The 20,050-nt window shown below is 40.7% G+C and overlaps 1 protein-coding gene across 1 annotated transcript; it reads left to right on the top strand.

Annotated features, from left to right (window-relative positions):
* The first annotated feature begins 1,353 nt into the window (after nt 1-1,353).
* Nucleotides 1,354-12,248, top strand: LOC121504327 (NLR family CARD domain-containing protein 3-like). Its single transcript, XM_041779039.1, has 11 exons — nt 1,354-1,430; nt 3,064-3,168; nt 4,344-4,448; nt 4,860-4,955; nt 5,949-6,027; nt 6,104-6,329; nt 6,450-8,250; nt 8,351-8,524; nt 10,233-10,400; nt 10,848-10,894; nt 11,719-12,248. The coding sequence occupies exons 1-11, from the start codon at nt 1,354-1,356 to the stop codon at nt 12,246-12,248; spliced, it is 3,408 nt and encodes a 1,135-aa protein (XP_041634973.1).
* Nucleotides 12,249-20,050: the final 7,802 nt, after the last annotated feature.

Below are 20,050 nucleotides of genomic sequence, written 5' to 3'. Positions count from 1 at the left end.
CCCTTAAAGGCCAGCATGTTAACTCCACTGTTTTTAATATATAAAAAAAACTATAAACTAAAATAGTTATCTATAAAATACGTTTTAAGGACTATTTGTTTATTATTTTTATCAAGGCCTGAGATGGGTCATTAATTGGCAGCAACATTGATTTTGATGCATCATTTTTATTATTTTTTTTTAATCTCACATTCAAAGTCCTAATGACAAAAATGTACACTTCTCAAAATCTGCTGTAAAAATAATATATATTCATGTTTTTTCCACTTTAAATGAGTCCATCTTTAAAAACCACTTCATTCTGAAATACACATATTAAATATGAATCAATAAAACTAGGAAAATTTCCATAAAATACATTTTAAGAATTTGCTTATTACTTTTTATCATGGCCTGAGATGGGTCAGTAATTGGTGGCAGCATTCATTTTGATGCATCATTATTTTAATTATTTTTTTTAATCTTACACTCGACGTCCTAAAGACAAAAAAAAAAAGTCCAATTCCCAAAAACTGCTGTAAAAATAATATAAATTAAAAATTTCTTCTACTTAAAATGAGTCGGTCTTTTCAAACTACTTCATCCTGCGATACACATATCAAACATTGATTATAAGTTGGGGGTTTAACCCTTTAAAATCAAACTATTCTTTTACATCACTGTTTTTAAAGAACAAAATCACAAAAACTTTAATAAAATATGCACACACACTTTTTTACACACACACCATTATTCAACATCAGAAGCAACACACACTTAACATTTCAGTAGCACTCTTGCAGAAAACAGTAAAAAATGTTACATAATGTGCAATCCTTTGAATGGGAAAAAGTAGCGCCATCTAGTGGACGGATAAAAAAATAGAAAACTTAAAGCTAGCTGTCCAAAATAAAACCTTAATATAAAGGAATGCATCGGTTTATGTGAAGATAAATGTGGGATCAAAAATTATGTTTTCAATGGTTTTAAGTGGGACATTTTTTGTCCTTGGGAACAAATGTGTCGGTTTCTGTGTAGCTTAGCCAGTTTAGGCTAATTTAAGAAAGAAGTAAAAAATCCTCTGGCAAATTTGGGCTGTATTCATTCAACACAGCCAAAATGGCTTGAAAAATAAAAATGAATGGCACAAAATGTCCCTAGGATCTCTTAAGGGTTAAGCTCTGTTGATCCCTGGAAAACAAGGAGTGTATAAAAGGCATTAGACTTAATTAAAATCAAAAGGGAAATGAAGTAGTGAAAACTATGTTTGAAATACATAAAGGTTCCAAGTCTCCAAGGAAACAAATTGTGCTATTAAAGATCTTCCTACTGATTCTTTCATGACAGCTGACATACGGCAGGAGGCGCACTGCGATGGATGAGTGTGAGGAACCAGAGAAGGGAATCCCTCCCAGTAAAACCTCTCTGAGTGAAGAAGAAGAAGCACTTCGGTGAGATGATCTCTATAACTGATCCCTCTAACTTTGGGGTGTGCAAGTGGCTCGCTCTAAGTATTTTTGACTTCTTCTATTGCTCTGCATATCAGGCTGGTGTTTTTATGATAAATATGGTGAAGGAAATAAATGTACAAACACAAACTTTACCTAAGGGGGCCTGATAGCAGAGTCTGCCAAGGCCAAAGGTCAGCATTGGACACTCTAAATCAGGGGTGTCAAACTCAAGGCCCGGGGGCCAAATCCGGCCAGTGGAATGATTATATCCGGCCTGCAGGATCATATCACATTTGTATTATAACTGGCCCACCAGTATGAGGTCTGCAGATTTCCTGCAGTATAAGTAAAGCAGTATAAAAATCAGAAAAACGTAAAGTGTTAGAAAGTCTGCTTAATAGGTCAAGATTGTGGAGAAAGAAATTAATTTGTGTTTTTATTTCATATTTTTAATTTTGCATCTTAAGATTACAACTCAAATTTATGATTTTGACTTTTCATTTCATACTTTGACCTTTTCAACTTGGACTTTATTTTGAACTTTTGAACTTGTTAGTTTGGCTTTTAAATCCCATATTTTAACTTTTAGAACTCATGATTTTGATTTTTTTTCCTCAAATTTTGATATTTTTGTTAAAAAAAAAAAACTTTTTATATCATATTTTGACCTTTTAAACTCCTAATTTTAAATTTAAGTCATATTTTTAACTTCTTAAGTCATCATTTTGACTTCTAGCTCATATTTTGACAATTTTTAATCCCATATTTTAATCTATAAGACTCACAATTCAAAATTTTAAGTCACATTTTGACTTTTAAACCCATGATTTCAAATTTGATCTTATATTTTGACCTTTCAAACTTATTATTTTAACTTTCTCCTCATATATTTTCCTTTAAAAACATTATTTTTCCATTTTTAATACCATGTTCTGATCTTTTGAACTAATAAGTTGGAATTTTTTTCTCAGATTTGAGCCTTTAAACTTATCATTTTTACTTTTTTGAATTTCCAAATGATTTATCATCAGTGCTGGGTTTTTCATATTTTATTACTAGTGAAAATGAGGTTGACAGTTATGGTTAAATGTTGACCCTGTTAGGCCCTCAGGTTAGACCTAAATCCAGAATCCGGCCCCTGCTGTGACTGAGTTTGACACCCCTGCTCTAAATCTTCAAACCCTCAGGCAGTACGTCTTTAAAAGGCATGATTCTGAATCACTGCATGGGCTCAGGAACGCTTCCAGAAATCACAGTCTGTCAACACAGCTAATGGTGCCATCCAAAAATGCAGGTAAGAGCTGTATCATGGGAAGAAGAAGCCGTGAACAGGATCCAGAAACACCGATGTTGTCTCTGGGCCAAAACTCATTTAAAATGGACTGAAGCAACATGGGAAACTTTACTGTGGTCACATGAATTAAGATTTGAAATTTATTTTTAGAAACCAATTTGATGAAATTACATTTTGATGAAACCTATGTATTTGCTTTCTTTGTAAAATTACTGGTTATTTTAAGCATCCTACTATGACTCTCAAACGATTAGTAACAATCTGGCCCCCAGGCTGTGGGGAAAGTTTTCACGTGACACCTTACCTTAACCTAACAGCAGTCTTGTTTGTTTGTGTCAGGCTGCAAAGACCAGACTCTCCTGATCCCAGCTGTGTGTCCATGAAGAGTGACAGGTCTATGGGTCAACCTATGCAGTTTAAAGACGGACAGCCTGCTGATGAAAGGTGAGAATTTCTCAGAGAAAATATCTCACACTTTATAAACTTTATCAATAATAAAGTACCTTTTTAAACAAATATCCATCTAGTGCAAACATGGTATTGCACCAAAATGCTGTTTCCTCTTAAAATAGAGGGTTTTTTTTCTACTTTAACCTCCTAAGACCCTTCATGCACATATGAGGACAATACATTCTAGCTTTCCTACTAAAGAGTGAAATTTCTACTTTTGGAATTTTTTAGAAAAATGTTTGTTCTGTCCCTTCAAGTTACTTCACTAGAAGTACTGGGAGAATTTGCTATCAGATTCTTTAAGTATTTTCATGGAAAAATTAAAGTTGTTTTTTGTATTTTTGAGAGTTTCTTTTTTTTGTTTTTGCAATGAGCATTTGCATGGAAATATTTAGGTTTTTTTATTTGTTTGTTTTTCATTTTTAGTCATTTTTTGTGTTCATTTTGGAAAATGTTTTGTAATTTTGGGGATTTTTTTATTTCAGTTCCTCAAGGAACATTCTCTTCAAAATTTTAAGGTGTGCTACAGAATCTTGGGAAATTATTATTTTTTAGTTTTGGGATTGGGATATTTCTAGAACTTATTGGGATTTTCAAGGAATTTGTTGGCATGTTTGGAGGAATTGTTCTAAATTTTTCATGGAATCATGGGGAATGTATTTGTACATTGTGGGGATTTTTTTTTTTTAATTTTCAGAAACTTAAGTAGAATTTATTTAGTCTTTTATAAAATTAAATTTTGGCTTCAATGATAAAGTTTAATTGAAACATTTTGGGATTATTTGAAGTGTCTTATTATTAGAAACTTTAAAAATATGTTAAAGAATTTTTCACAAAAATTTTAGGCAATTTCTTTGAAATTTTAGGGGATTTCGACTGATATTGAACTTCATTTTTGATTATTATTATTAATTCCTGTTCAAAGACGAGGCTGAGCTTTTCGCCTTAGGTCCAAATTATCCCAAATAAGTGGGAGAAACTAAAAATGCATTTCAAACAAAAGCCCAGGTCTCAGGAGGTTAACAAAAGGGGGAAACTTTCCCCACTCTTAACTTTTCAGAACATCCATGCCTAAGAACATGTCTATGACAGAGTTTCACCTACCCATTGTTAACATGCAGTAAGAATATATATGGCATGAACAATAACTTAAATTTGTTTTACATTAGGATGCAGAGACCGGAGTCTCCTGAACCTAGCTGTGTGTCCATGAAGAGTGACAGGTCTATGGGTGAACCCGTGAAGTTTACAGATGGACAACCTGCTGGTGAAAGGTAAGAATTTATCTGAAAAAACTATCAGTGCCTGCCTCTCTGGAGAAAGACTCGTAACAATCCAGAGCATCATAATGTGCTTTGTCCTACAGATACAGCATTTTGAATGCACTGCCAAATGGAAATGATCTGCAGCCAAGAAGCTTTATTGATGAAAAAAAAAAAATCCCTACATTGTGCAGTTACGACATTGCACCCAAATGCTATGTTTTCCTCATGAAAATGACTTTTTTTTGTTAATCTAACACCCAGGGTCCAAACCTCCATTAATCTTCACTTGTCAGAGAATTCTGGGCCTAACAGGTGCAGGGCACAGTTTCACATTGTAATAGAGCACTTTATGGTGATATTTGTGTGACATTTCCAGGAGTTAAACAGTAACCAAAATATGTTTGTGCTATGATTAAAAAGATCAGACTCTCCGGAACCCGGCTGTGCGTCCATGAGGAGTGACAGGTCTATGGGTCAACCTATGACGTTTCAAGATGGTCAATCTGCTGGTGAAAGGTAAGAGTTTCTCAGACAAAACTATCAACATCTGACTCATTTGAGAAAGACTCATGTGACGATCCAGAGAATCATACTTTGTTTTGTGGGTCTAAGGAACTCCGTGGCCAAATATTTGGCCAGTCTGGTTAATCCTTAGAGCTCCAGTGGCATCGATCCGTGCCACAGGCACACCCCTTTGTAAACTGCTTGGTAACTTTTGAACCGAAAGTCATGGACACTAACTTGTTTTTTTCCTGTGAAAGCTCTCTGTTTTGCCTTTCTAAATATGTTCAGTCAATGAGTTTCTATGGCCGAGCAGCTGCATGCACAGGTGAATGCTGGGAGAACTTTACCTGCCTGACTGCATGTTGTCAGCTGAAGTTTAGTGGAGGAGGTATACTGGTATTTAGCTTTTTAAAGATTTTGAGCAAGGCCCCTTATCTCCAGTGATGGGCAACCTTAATGTGGCAACAGTTTGGGAAAGTCCTTTTCTTCTCCAAGGTGACTGAGCCCCAGTGCATGAAGAGGGACTATAAAGACATGGTTTGATGAGTTCAGAGCCTTGGCCTCAACCCCATCTAGCACTTTTGGGATGACCTGGGACTGAGATTGTGAGCCAGGCCTTCTCATCCAACATCAGTGACTGACCTCATAAAAGCTCTACAGAATGAATGGGCACAAATTCCAAAAAAGCACCCCAAAATCTTATAGAAAGCCTTCCAAGAAGACTTGAGGCTGTTATAGCTGCAATGGGGGCCAACTCCATATTAAAGTACATGGACTTTAATACAACCTCATTACAGTCCCTGTTGGTGAAATGGGCTATCTATATAGTGTACTTTGAAGTACTTCCAAATAACAGCGTATCTATGGCTATTTCCACAGTTCACAGTTTGATGAATTCCACTTAGCCCTTCTTGATTTTTGATGGGTGCAGAAGATACTTGATAAAAAAAAAGGCGATATTTGTTACCTCAACCCACAGGGTTCAAACTTGCTTCTTTTCTGCAGAGTTCAGATTGAAATGTCAAAACTCTCTGGTGAAAAGTCAAATGTGCAGCATCAAAGAGAACTGAAGTCCATCTTTATGGTATGTACATCAAATGAAACAGAGGCTATGCTCTCCCCATTTAGATTTTATGTCAATTTTCTTGTTTTTTTTTCAGCTGCTAGAGGAGAATATTATCACCTTTGTGAAGAACGAGCTTAAGAGAGTCCAAGGAGTTTTAGTTCAAAGTTACCCAGAATGTTCAGAGAGTCAGAGTGAGGATGGAGAGGTGTTGGTTGGTGAAGATGAAGAGCAGAGGAGCAGCAAAGAGGCGTTTTTGAAAATCACAGTGGACTTCCTGAGGAAAATGGAGCAGAAGGAGCTGGCTGAGTGTATATGGAACAGTAAGATCATGGTTCAGATGGTTCCCAACAATCCCAAACATTTGTGGTTGAAAAAGAGCTGCACAAGTACACTTTAATGGTTCACCTTTCATTAATATCTCCTCTTGTTTGGTTCCTCAGGAACTGCTGCTTCAGCGTGCCGACGCAAACTCAAATCCAACCTAGAGAAGAAGTTCCAGTCTGTGTTTGAAGGGATTGCAAAAGCAGGAAACCCAACCCTTCTGAATGACATCTACACTGAGCTCTACATCACTGAGGGGGGAACTGGAGAGGTCAACGATGAACACGAGGTCATAGAGATTGAAACAACATCCAGGAAACCCCACAGACCAGAGACAACCATCAGACAAGAAGACATCTTTAAAGGCCCACCTGGAAGAGATGGACCAATCAGAACAGTGATGACGAAGGGCGTGGCCGGCATTGGGAAAACAGTCTTAACTCAGAAGTTCACTCTGGACTGGGCTGAAAGCAAAACCAACCAGGACATCCAGTTCACTTTTCCGTTCACTTTCAGAGAGCTGAATGTGCTGAGAGAGAAGAAGTTAAGCTTGGTGGAACTTGTTCATCACTTCTTTACTGAAACCAGAGAAACAGGAATCAGCCGGTTTGAAGAGTTCCAGGTCGTCTTCATCTTTGACGGTCTGGACGAGTGTCGACTTCCTCTGGATTTCCACAACAAGATCCTGACTGATGCCACAGAGTCCACCTCAGTGGATGTGCTGCTGACGAACCTCATCAAAGGGAACCTGCTTCCGTCTGCTCGTCTCTGGATAACCACACGACCTGCAGCAGCCAATCAAATCCCTTCTGAGTGTGTTGACATGGTGACAGAGGTCAGAGGGTTCACCGACCCTCAGAAGGAGGAGTACTTCAGGAAGAGGTTCAAAGATGAGGAGCAGGTCGGCAGAATCATCTTCCACATCAAGACATCCAGAAGCCTCCACATCATGTGCCACATGCCGGTCTTCTGCTGGATCACTGCTACAGTTCTGGATGAGGTGCTGAAGACCAGAGAGACAGAAGAGCTGCCCAAGACCCTGACTGAGATGTACATCCACTTCCTGGTGGTTCAGTCCAAGCTGAAGAACGTCAAGTATGATGGAGGAGCTGAGATGAATCAGCATTGGAGTCCGGGGAGCAGGAAGATGATTGAGTCTCTGGGGAAACTGGCTTTTGAACAACTGGAGACTGGAAACCTGATCTTCTATGAATCAGACCTGATGGAGTGTGGCATCGATGTGCGAGAAGCCTCAGTGTACTCAGGAGTGTTCACCCAAGTCTTTAGAGAGGAGAGAGGACTGTACCAGGAAAAAGTGTTCTGCTTCGTCCATCTGAGTGTCCAGGAGTTCCTGGCTGCCTTTCACGTCCACCTGATCTTCATCAACTCTACAGTCAATCTAAAGTCAGAGGGACCAACAGCACCCTGGATCTCTGATATCTTTGATGTCAAACATAGACTCAAACATCTGTATAAGAGCACTGTGGACCAGGCCTTAAAGAGTCCAAATGGACACTTGGATTTGTTCCTCCGCTTCCTCCTGGGTATTTCCCTGCAGAACAATCAACGTCTTCTACAGGGTCTAATGGAAGAGACAGGAAGTGACTCACAGACCAATCAGGAAACAGCCCAGTACATCAAGGAAAAGATCAGTGAGAATACATCAGCAGAGAAAAGCATCAATCTGTTCCACTGTCTCAATGAACTGAATGATCGTTCTCTAGTTGAGGAGATCCAACAGTCCATGAGATCAGGACGCCTCTCCACAGATGAACTGTCTCCTGCTCAGTGGTCAGCTCTGGTCTTCATCTTGCTTTCATCAGAGAAATATCTGGCTGTGTTTGACCTGAAGAAGTTCTCTGCTTCAGAGGAGGCTCTCCTGAGGCTGCTGCCAGTGGTCAAAGTCTCCAACAAAGTGCTGTAAGTGCACCCTCAGAATCTTTATGGATAAATCTAGTTTTTCCATAATCAGAAATAACAATTTTCTTTTCTTTTGCACTTGCTTCTGATGTCTTTTCAGGCTGAGTGGCTGTAATCTGTCAGAGAGAGGCTGTGAAGCTCTGTCTACAGTCCTCAGCTCAAAGTCCTCCACTCTGAGAGAGCTGGACCTGGGTAACAACGACCTGCAGGATTCAGGAGTGAAGCTGTTGTCTGCTGGACTAAAGAGTCCACACTGCAGATTGGAAACTCTCAGGTTAGCGCTAGGACAAATGGGTCACTGTAGTCAGACTTGAAAGCCGGAGGCTGGAGTGTTGGTTGAAATGCTTTGCCAGCAGCAGTAAAGGTAGAATTGTAGCAGAGATCATTTCACTGTTAAATGAACCGCCTTGTTGTGAGAATCTGCCATGATTAGTGTCATTCAAACACTTGGTGGGTTGGGACCCAAGAGCGGGTTGTAAGAGAAAGATAAAGTCCCAACTTACTACGTGTTCTTAGTGCATGTTGGCCTTCACTGGGGCTACCCCTTACCTCCAATTCTGTTTGTGATTTTCATGGACAGGATCTCAAGGTGCAGTTTAGGTGAGGAAGGTTTTTGGTTTGGTGACCTCAGATTCCATCTCTCCTTTTTGCAGATGATGTAGTTATGTTAGCTTCAGGAGTCAGCACCTCCAAGGCCATGGTTCTCTGCAGGAAAATGGCAGATTGCTTCCATCTTTGCCCCAAGTGAAGGAGTTCAAGAATACTGGTGTGTTGTTCACCAGTGAGGGTAGACCAAAAGATTGAGAGGAAGATTGGTGCAGCACTGGCAGTATTGCAGTCATTGTACTGGACTGTTGTGATGAAGAGGGATTTAACCTGGAACTCCCAATTAACTGGTTAATCTTCATTCCAACCCTTACCTATGGTCATGAACTGTGGGTAATGACTGAAAGAGTGAGCTCGCTGATTCCTTGGGAGGGTGTCTGAGCTCAACCTCAGAGATAGGAACCAGTTGAAGCGGTTCGGGTATTTATTCTGATGCCTCCTGATCGCCTCTCTTTGGGGGTCTTCCAGGTGCGTCCAACAGGGAGTATACCCCAGGGTAGACCTAGGACTTACTGGAGGCATTACATATCTCATCTGGCCTAGAAATGCCCCAGAATCCCCCAGGAAAAGCTCTGAAATGTCACTGGATGGATGGATGGATGGATGGACATTTTATTAATCATGAGTGAAATTCAAGTTTCATTCAAGTTTGTGGGTTCGAGTAGGCTGCTGAGTCAATTGCTTCCTGGTTGCCTCCCTTTGGAGGTCTTCCAGGTGCATACAACTGTAAGAAGACCCCAGTGTAGACCAAGGACTCAGTTGAGGCATTACATATCTCATTTGGCCTGGAAATGCCTCAGAATTACTGCTGCCAATGATACCTCACTCTGGATAAGTGGAAGAAAATTCATGGCTGACAGTAGAAAGAGGGAACTTTTTTCATGACAGGATGCACAAGCTGGGTATTCTTACCTGCTCACCAATGAGCTAGGCCTCTGGCCTTGTTCTCTCTGCATGGCTTCGCTGTGTGGTGAGCCCACGCTTAGTTTGAGTCCAGTATTGGTTTGGTTTAACAAAAAAATAATGATCAGTTTCATTCAAGTTTATCGATTTGGATGGGTAACATGCAAGTTGGCATCTTCTCATTCTCTTAGCCATCCTGACCCGAGTCTTCTGACATTATTCAAAGGGTGACACCACAACTGCTTTGTGCACACTTCTGGCATGGTGTGTTTTAGACCTTCAGACAATCCAGTGGCATTTCAACACAGGTTAAACCTATTGTTTATTTCCCACATGATAACCAGTCAAAAACCATTGATATAGCAGAGAAGAAAAGTGACAAAAAGTAGAACCTTACATTGCCACTCAAAACAGTGTAGTGATGCAGAACTAAGACTAAAACTGTAATTCTATGTGTGTTTGTGTGTGATTAGTCTGTCAGGCTGCATGGTCACTGAGGAAGGCTGTGAGTCCCTGGCCTCAGCTCTGGGCTCGTCCTGCCTGACAGAGCTGGACTTGAGCTACAATCATCCTGGAGAACAAGGAGAGGAACTGTTGACTGCTCGACTGAAGGATCCACTCTGCAAACTGAAAACACTGAGGTACAGACACATACAGACCAGCTGCTGCCACCCTCTCCCAGTACAACTAAACCCCACCCATAGCTACAGCCTCCTTCTCCTTTAATGGCACTGATTGGTCAGGTCCAATTAACACACATTCATCTCAGATTGGAGCTTTCCTAGATGGTTTGCCTGACGATAATGGCCAACCCATCTGCTTTGCAAGGTTAAAGACATAGGCCAATAAATGTCAACGGAAGTCAGTTTATTTATACGTTTATTTCAAAAACAAGAATAATCTTAGACTTAGAGTCTCAGACTTTCTCTCTTTCGTAGCCTACTCTGTATACTGTGTATTGTTTTTCAGTCTTTTTTACACTATTTCTAATTAAATGCCATTTTAATACCAACAGAAGAATAAGACTACAACAAGGCAACATCAGAATGAGCACATGTGACATTAACTTTTTTTTTTTCTGTCCCTAGGATTGATCATGGTGGACTTCACAGACTGAAACCTGGTCTAAGGAAGTGTGAGTACAGTTTAATGTTTGATTTGAGAAAACACAATGATGATTTTCATTCAGGAGTCTGGTAGACAATTATGAGTCCATGCAGTGATTTTCAGTACAGAATCATGCCTGTTTTTATTGCAGTGCCACCTGGGGGCCAGAAGCTTATGAGCCTCCAGCACTGACCTTTAAACTTGTCTGTTGTGCAGAGATTTCTCCAGATTCACTGAATATTTAGATGGTTTCATGTACTGTGGATGGTGGGATATTTAAAGTCCTCACATTTTATGTTGATATGTTGATTTCTCTGAAATTGTTCCACACTTCTAGAAGCAGTTTTTTGCAGATTGGTGAAACTCTGCCCATCTTTACTTCTGAGAGACTCTGCCTCTCTAAAATGCTCCATTTACTATACGCAGTCATGTTACTGACCTGTTGTCAATTAAACCTATTTAGTTAATAAAAATTGCTCTTCCAGCTGTTTTTCATTGGTACCACTTACTTTTCAAGGGCTTTGTCGCCCCATCCAAACTTTTTTTAGACATTCTACCACCATCAAATTCAAAATGAGATAATATCTTTAACGTCTCAGTTTCAACATGTGGTATTTTCTACTGAGAGATGTGCAAATCATTGCATTTTTTAAATTTACATTCTACACAGCACCCCAACTTTTTTGGAAATGGGGTTGTATTTAGCAGTGATGACTCAGGTCTGCAGCAACCATGGTTTCCCAGCATTATTGACACATTAACATGAGATAAAAGTTTGCTTTGACTGTCTGTAACTATGGTAATACATGAACCGGTGGTAACCTGAAGCTGTGATGCTTCCTTCTCTCTCAGACGCCTGTGAGCTGGAAGTGGACCTGAACACTGTGAACAAGAGACTCAAACTGTCTAACAACAACAGAACAGTGCACCATCTTCCGGAGAATCAGCCATATCCAGAACATCCAGACAGATTTTACACGGCTACCCAGCTTCTGTGTAGGACTGGTCTGACTGGCTGCTGTTACTGGGAGGTGGAGCTGAATGGGGAGGTTGAGGTAGCGGTGAGCTACAAAGGTGTCAGAAGGAGAGGAGACAGTGAAGAGTGCGAGTTTGGACGGTACCCTCCGTCCTGGACTCTGTTCTGTGATGATGGCGAGTATAGTGTCCGTCACAATAACATGTTAACTAAAGTGGCGCACGCTGCCTCTGTCTCTGTTAGAGTAGCTGTCTATGTGGACCATCCTGGTGGGACCCTGTCTTTCTACAGAGTCTCATCTGATAAACTGGTCCATCTTCATACTTTTGAATACAGATTCACCAAACCTCTCTATCCTGGGTTTAGGCTGAGGTTTGGTTCCTGGGTGTCTCTGTGCTCTCTGTAGTTCAAACACTCCTGAATGGATTTAAAGCTGACATTTGACTTCTTTAAAAATGTTTGTCTCTGACATTTTATCAGTTTAAGAACATGGCCATAGTGTGACTGTTCCTCTTTCAAGTCAATGCTGAGACATGATTCATGCTTTACGTATCTGAAGAACTGATTCCTATAATACTAATGTTAAGAGGTTTATAAATTTATTAGACCACCCTAACCCTAACCAAAGTAAGGTTTATGCCATAGCTGTCCTTAATTAACAGCATTGGTAATTACCAAAATCATTTTTTTATGTTTCTGCAATGGTTAATACACCAATATGTAGAAGCTCTTTAACCCAAATGATATTTTTAATGCTAAAATATAATTATTATTGTTATCCATAAATTTTCAGATTTACTGATTTCCAAAAAAACTGAAAAAATAGTAAAGCACATTATTATTTCTTGATTAATATGTCAAAGTGTTGTTATTTACTTGCATTCCTGAACAGAAAAATGGGTTTTAGTGGTTGAATGTTATGCTTGATTCATTTCTGACTTCTCAGAGAAGCCCAGTGAGCCGGCTCAAATTTGGGCATAAAAAGGTGAATTCAGTGTGAAATTCCTCCTTCCTGTTCAAAATGGTAAAATGTTGAGGGCTCACTGAAAGTGAAAGAGTCCACATTAAAGCACTTCATGATGCTGGATGGTCTCTGAGAAAAATAGGAAAGACATAAAGCCTTCTTCCAGTGTGGTGAAGTATGCTTTGGAGTCAATTGCCGAGACTGGTACTTACAAAATGTGCCAAGGAAGAGGCAGGAAAGGAAAGTTAACTGAGGCAGATGTCAGACACCTCAAGATTTGAAGTACTAGAGACAGAAGGAAGACCACTGCTGATCTTCAGGCAGAGATGAACGCTTCTAGATCAGAGTCTGAGAAAGTCTCCAGAATGACCATAAGAAGGCTCAAAGGGAAGAATAGCTGCTAAGGAGCCATTATTGAGGCCTACAAACATCCAGAAACGCCTCAGATTTCCCAGGGAGCACAAACACTGGACTGTTGATGACTGGAAGAAGGTACTCTGGACAGACAAGTCCAAGTTTGAACTCTTTGGTCAGCATTGTCATGATTATTACTGCAGAAAAGCTGGAGAAGGTTTTGATGCCAGATGCATTGCACCCACAGTGAAACACGTTGGAGATTCCATTATGGTATGGTTTTCCATTTGTGGATACGGCGTGGGCAAATTGGTGAAAAGGACAGTATCATGAACAAGAACAACTACCAAAACATCTTAGTGCATCATGGAATTCCTTCTGGACTGAATCTGATTGGTCGTGGGTTTATATACCAACAAGACAATGACCCCAAGCATACTTCAAAGCTGTGCAGACTATTTGACCAAGAAAAAGGAATCTGGAGAACTGGAACTGATGGACTGGCCAAGTCAAAGTCCAGATTTGAATCCTATTGAACAAATTTGGGATTTAGTAGATTCAAAGATTGATGGCACAATAGTTTCAGCCAGAAACTATTTGGAACTCAATAACAAAAGAAACTATGGAAAAGTACATAAAAACAATGGCAGCAAGAATGCAAGCTGTTATCAAGGCCAAAGGAGGCCATACAAAATATGAAGTTTATTGGTTATTATGTGTGAAAAAGGACTATTAGTTGTTTCAGTTTATTTGCCAAATAAATAGCAATAACATTTTTAGTTTTAAACAAGATTTTGAAAGATTTCTAAACTATTTATGTTTTCTATGACAGGTGGTCTAATAAATTTGTTTAGCAATGTATATATATATATATTTTTTGTAATTATGCTACTGTCTTCGGGGGGGCTGTGTTGGTTTAAAGTATTGTATGTCTATCTGTCTCATTTTCTTTACTGGAGTGTGGTGGTGGTGATGGTTTGGGGGTTGTATACTCTTCTACTGATACTGCACTGTGCTGTGAGGTGCTGGCTTGATTCTTGAATATTTACCATTTTGTCAGAAAATGTGTCTGAATAATTCCATGTGGGATGGGTCATGTAAATGACCAGACAAGTAAAATATTCATTCATACATTCAATCACTTGTCTTTACAGAACAGGATAATGGCCCGAGGTAAAGGAAAAAATAATGCTGGGCACTTTAAGATTAAAGTCAAAATGACAAGATTAAAGTCGAAATGTAATGATAATCTTGAAATTTTGAGAGTAAAGTCAAAACTTACTCTAACAAACAGCAGCAAGCTGTACATGATCAGTAAATGAGTGATAGATCTCCCCGGGCTCTCCCATTACACATCAAAGTGGGGTCTTTCACCTGTGCATATTCGACAGAGAGGAAGAGGAAACAAGAAGAGTGCGGTTATGTCCCTCATGTTAATGTATGTGTATAAAGACAATAACAAACAACTTATCTTTACTTTCTCTACAAATTGCCCTTCATTGATGAATATGAGAAACTATACTTCAGAATTGTATTTCTCTTTAGCTCACAGACACAGTGTCTTAGATCAGCTGGTTGTTAAAGTGTTGACTTTTTGACCTTTTCTGGAAATTTTATTTCAACTTTTTTCCAAAATTTTGCCTTTGTCCTTGTCAGTTTGTCTTTAATCTCAAAAGCCTATTTTGACTTTAGTCTTCAAACTGTATTTTCACTTTGATCTCAACATTTTGACTTTATTTTCAAAATTTTGACGTTACTCTCGTCATTTGAAATTTATTCTGTTTGTTTGAATTTAGATATACACTTAATTCTCAGAATTTCAACTCTCTTTCCGAAATTTTGACTTTAATTTCCCCATTTCAGAGAGGTCCACACCCCCTATGTATTTAGGGTGCTTTCACATTGGGCCCAGTTGTTTCAAACCTTGCCGCAGCGCGATTCCTCCCCCTCCCCTTGGCTTGCTTTCACACTAGCAACATCGAACTATACCCAGGCCCAATTGCGTATTTACTCGGTCTGAAACAGCAGGTGGCGGTATGCACGTAGCTGGTTTACAACCCCGCAAAGGAGGAGAAAGAAGGTACCATGGCAACCACTGGGGTCATGACCTGAGCGGAGATTACTTTTGTTTTGACCCGGCAAAAAGTCCATCCTGCAGCCTTGGACGATTAAAATCCTTTTTAAGATGCCAGCAATTTCGCTCTTCATATCTGCACATCTACTACAGTTCAGAGGATTAAATGGGCTCGCCCTGCGCAAACGCATCGGTCGTTGAGGTGACAGGAGACTTTTATTGCCTTTGCACCTCCTCTCATTGACTCCAACTTGTGTTCATCTGTAAGGTGAGTCACAGGCTGGATTCTGATGATTTCCACCCTTTATTGGAGAGGCATCTGGCTGCAGCCCTCGAGCAAACCTCTACGCTGCGGCGTTCGGCTGGAGACCTCTACGGTGGGGCGAAACCTCTTCGCTGGGGCGTGACGTATATTGCCCGAGCCGGCGGACCTCTACGCTGGTGTATGACTTATATTACCCACAACGAAATTTAAGCTCTATCCACTTGCCGACAGGCTGATCCTAAATCTAACCAGTCAGGTTTTAACACCTAAACCTAACCAGTCGGATTTGAATGCCTAAATCTTACCAGTCGGATTTAAACGCCTAAACCGAAGCATTCGGGTTTTAATAGCGTAGACCCAGTGTATGGGTCAGTGTCTGCTACTGCACGGTCCAGCATAGGGGTTGGAGTGTGCTGCTGCATGCCCAAATATAGCCCCATACACTGGGGCGAGCAGTGTAGTCATGCTAACAACAGCTAGGTCATGCTAACAACAGCTAACACGCTGCACTCCCCAGCGTAGTCTTGGGCAATGTACGTCACGCCCCAGCAACGAGGTTTCGCCCCACTGTAGAGGTCTCCAGCCAAACGCCCCAGTGTAGAGGTTTGCTTGAGGGCTGCAGCCAGACCCTCTTGCTTTATTGAGGAAAAATATGAACAAACTGCTGCGCTGTGTAAAGAAGTTTAGTTTTACGATGATGTCATAAAACTGATACAACATTCTCTCCCGTATCTGAGCACGGTTGCATTCACATCTCATCCAAACCGACCCAGAGTCCACTTGAATCACGCCTGAGACCACCTCTCCAAGTGGGCCCGGGCCTGGTGTCCAGGCATGGTTAGTTTGCATAAATATCCCTTTTTCCAATTTTTTGCGACGTCTTTTTGCCACTTTTCCCCAAGTTTTGCCACCTTTATCCCATTTTTTGCCACTTTTTGTCCATTTAAGTAACCTTTTGTCATTAAATACCACTTGTTTCCTTTTTTGCCCATTTTTTGCCACTCTTGACTGGTTTTTTTTTTGCCCATTTAAGTTACTTTCCACTCATTTTTTTGTCAATTCTCACAAATTTTTGCTACTTTCTGACCATTTTTCCACTTTTTCTCCCCATTTTCACCTAATTTTTGCTGCTTTTTGACTATTTTTGCCACCTTTAACCTATTTTTATTGCTACTTCAAGCTGTTTTTGCTTCTTCTTACCTCTTAGATTGAGGCTCTTGCAAAGGTATTTTCAATCATTTGGCTCTTTGGTTGAGTAACACTGCTCTATAAGTAATTATAAGTTTATCAATGTAGCTCCATGCACAGCAGAGGTTAGCAAAACAAATTCCCTTTTTTCTGGTTTATGGTTCCGCGCCTCCCCTGAAGCTCTGTGGCACCCCCCAGGGGAGGCCCGCCTCAGACTTAGAAAACCCCTGGTTTAAGGCACATTCCTGCGTGAGTCACAAAATGTACCGAATGCAATGAACATTTTGCAAACAAATTCCTGAAAAGCTTGGGACTGGTGTAAAAGTTATTTACATACAGATGATAGCCTCTCCCCAAGAATGATGACTCCATTAGGCCAGTGACAACGTCATGTGAAAGACAAACCGTCTCTTTCCGGTGTAAATGGAAAAGTCATATGTGTAGCCATTGCTTGACTCGCCCACTTTGCTGGCTTCTCCTTCATGTATTGCCTGATCCTAATTTTGGCTTTTGAGGCCACCATTCTCTCTTTCATTGAGATTTTGCTTCCTCTGCTGCCACAATGCCTTGCATGCACACTTTAATGATATTTTATCATTCCATGGACTATGCAATTGATCCTGAATGTTCTTGCGTATGGAGTTTATTTATTCTTTTTAATTTTGATGAGCTGTCAGTGCTTACGTTCATCGATGGATACCGGCTTCTGCAACACCTGACTGGCTTACCTGGACGTACTGCTGCCTGTCCTGCTTACAGTGCTGGGTATTAACTCCTGCCTTTGGTCCGGGATCCTCTGGTTTCTCCTGACTTTCATCCAACAACCCATGACAGGAATCTTGCAGTACTCTGCGGCTGAGCTGCTTCATCTCCGCTTCCACACGACAGGGCACTCACCGGCTGTGCCGCACCTCCCGCTGGACATCGCTGTCCCTCTTCGCCGGAGGCATATCCACAGAGGGTCCCATCGGTCGTTCCACTCGGACAGCCCGGGACAGATCAAGTCCATCTGGTCCACATCTCGGCGTCCTCCTCATAACACCGGCCGGGTTGTTGACTCCAGCGTGCTAGCCAGGCTTGCTAAAAAGTGAACACACTTTTTTGTACTTTTTGTAAGGTAACCTTGAGTGTCATGAAAGGCGCCCTTAAATAAAACTTACTATTATTATTCTTCTCAGGAGTGTCCTTTTTCCTGTCAGAAAGGATCCTTCTCTGAGTCTCTCATGTGAATGGTTCTGCTTATGGCCATAAACCTGTCCAGGGTCATGACAGTGGCAGGGAAGTACATGTTCTCAGAGGTATGATCTTTTCCTCCAATAATCTCTCAGCTTTTGCAGTTTTAGAAGCACCATATACAGTGGTGGCCAAAATTATTAGAACACTTGGCATATTAAAGTGTTTTCAGTTGTATTTTTTTAATGGGCCATCAAAATACCCATAAAACAAATGAAATATCTACAAAGTCACCATTATGCTCTATAAACCAAAGAATAGAGCCACCATAAGGAGATTTTGATAATTTTTCTTCCAAAAAACACGCTAGGCCTATTTCACTGTCAATGTCACACAATCATGTTCCTTCATGTTTTGTCACTGAGGCCACACCACCAATTGGTATGCATTCAAAGCCTCTAAAAGTAGTCTTAAAACAAATGTTGCTCTTTGAACATGGCTAAGGTGAAGAAGGAGCTAACGAGTGAGCAACGGGTTCGAATAAAGGCCCTTTTTGATGCTGGCTGGAGTTACCGTCTCATAGCCAAGGACTTGAGATGCAGCCCAAGCACTGTAAAGTACACTTTGGACCACCATGATGCCACCAATTCACACCAGAACCGAAAGGGGAGAGGTAGAAAAAAGAAACTTTCAGACAGACAAGTGAAGCATCCCAAAATTCTCTCTGCGTGATGACATCAACACTACAATGACTAATGGTGCAACAGTGTCTTCAAGAACTGTGCATCGGAAACTGGCATAAGAAGGACTTGTTGGCAGATTAGCAGCAAAGAAACCATTACTGAAAGAAAAATAGAGTGAAACACCTGAAATTTGCAAAACAGCACAAGAAATGGACAAAGGAAGATTGGTATAAAGTGTTGTGGACTGATGAGTCCAAGTTTGAACAGTTAGGCAACAAGCGAAGAGTGTATGTTTGACAGAGAGAGGGGGAGAGATATAAAAGTGAGTGTCTCTTGCCAACAGTTAAACACGGAGGGGGTAGTATTATGGTGTGGGGTGCCATTTCAGCCTCAGGAACAGGTGACTAGTGAAAATTGATGGCATCATGGATAAGAAAATATACCACAACATTCTGGTGAAGCATGGAGTACCATCTGGGATTCATCTTATTGGGCCTGGATTTATTTTCCAAGAGGGAAATGATGACCCTAAACATTTTTCTAACTATTCCCGGAACTACCTGCGACAGAAGGAATATGATGGAACATTGAAAATGATGGACTGGCCCCCTCAAAGTCAGGACCTCAACCCCATCGAGCATATTTGGGGTGAGTTGGAAAATAACCTGGGCAGATCTATTGTACATTCAAAGGAAAGCCTTTGGTTTGAGTTGCAGAAGACATGGGATAACATTAGTGTTGAAGTTCTCAGGAACTATATTGACACCATGCAAGAGAGATGTGCTGCTGTAATTGCTGCAAAAGGTGGACATACCAAATATTAAAATTAAAAGTGGATAAAAACAATATGACTCACTTCATCTGATTTGTTGTGCTCAGAGCGACCGTCTGCATGTTTCATGAACATTATAAAAGTAAATCATGTTTTGGAGGCAAAAAAAAAAAAAAAACATCAGTATTTTCAGATCTGTCAGGTGTTCTAATAATTTTGGCCACTACTGTAAATTAGGAGGCCAACATAGCAACAAAGGTGACAGGCTTCAGTTCTCTTCAGTCAAACTTTTTCCCCTCAGCTCATTCTCTGCATTATGGTCGGTGTTTACACAGCTTTGTCACTGAAAAATAATCTGAAAATCTGTGCAGGAGAGTACTTTCCATTCACAAAGCCTTGTACTCTAGGGACTCTCTTGGGGGGAAAAATGTGGAAGCAGGTGGACAGTGTTTCTCCTCAGGTCCATTCCACCCAACACCTGGCTCCTGAGCCTGAGGTGTTGTGTTTACATGCACCCGGTCTGCTCCACAGACTCTTCTTCTTCCTCGTCCTCTTCTGGTCTGGGAGCCCTGGTTGTGGAGGGATATGGTGAAGCACTTTTTTCTCCTCAGCTGGTAGCCCTCCTGGACATCTCCTTTAGCCTCAGTGTCTGCAGGAGGCCTGCTGATGGGGACAGTGGCCTCTTGAAGTCCTCTTCCATCCTCTGGACTGAAATATGTAAAGAAGAAATAACAA

The sequence above is a fragment of the Cheilinus undulatus genome, linkage group 22 (assembly GCF_018320785.1).
Source record: "Cheilinus undulatus linkage group 22, ASM1832078v1, whole genome shotgun sequence".
Taxonomy (NCBI): Eukaryota; Metazoa; Chordata; class Actinopteri; order Labriformes; family Labridae; genus Cheilinus; species Cheilinus undulatus.
Note: the sequence above shows the minus strand (reverse complement) of the source record. Positions and strands in the feature narration are given on the sequence as shown.

Bases quoted from the DNA above. Each gene is read 5' to 3' on its own strand.
- LOC121504327 (XM_041779039.1), top strand. From the start codon at position 1,354: ATGGATGAGTGTGAGGAACCAGAGAAGGGAATCCCTCCCAGTAAAACC. The intron at 1,431-3,063 runs GTGAGATGATCT...TGTTTGTGTCAG, and splicing joins GAAGAAGAAGAAGCACTTCG to GCTGCAAAGACCAGACTCTC. The intron at 10,401-10,847 runs GTACAGACACAT...TTCTGTCCCTAG, and splicing joins TGCAAACTGAAAACACTGAG to GATTGATCATGGTGGACTTC.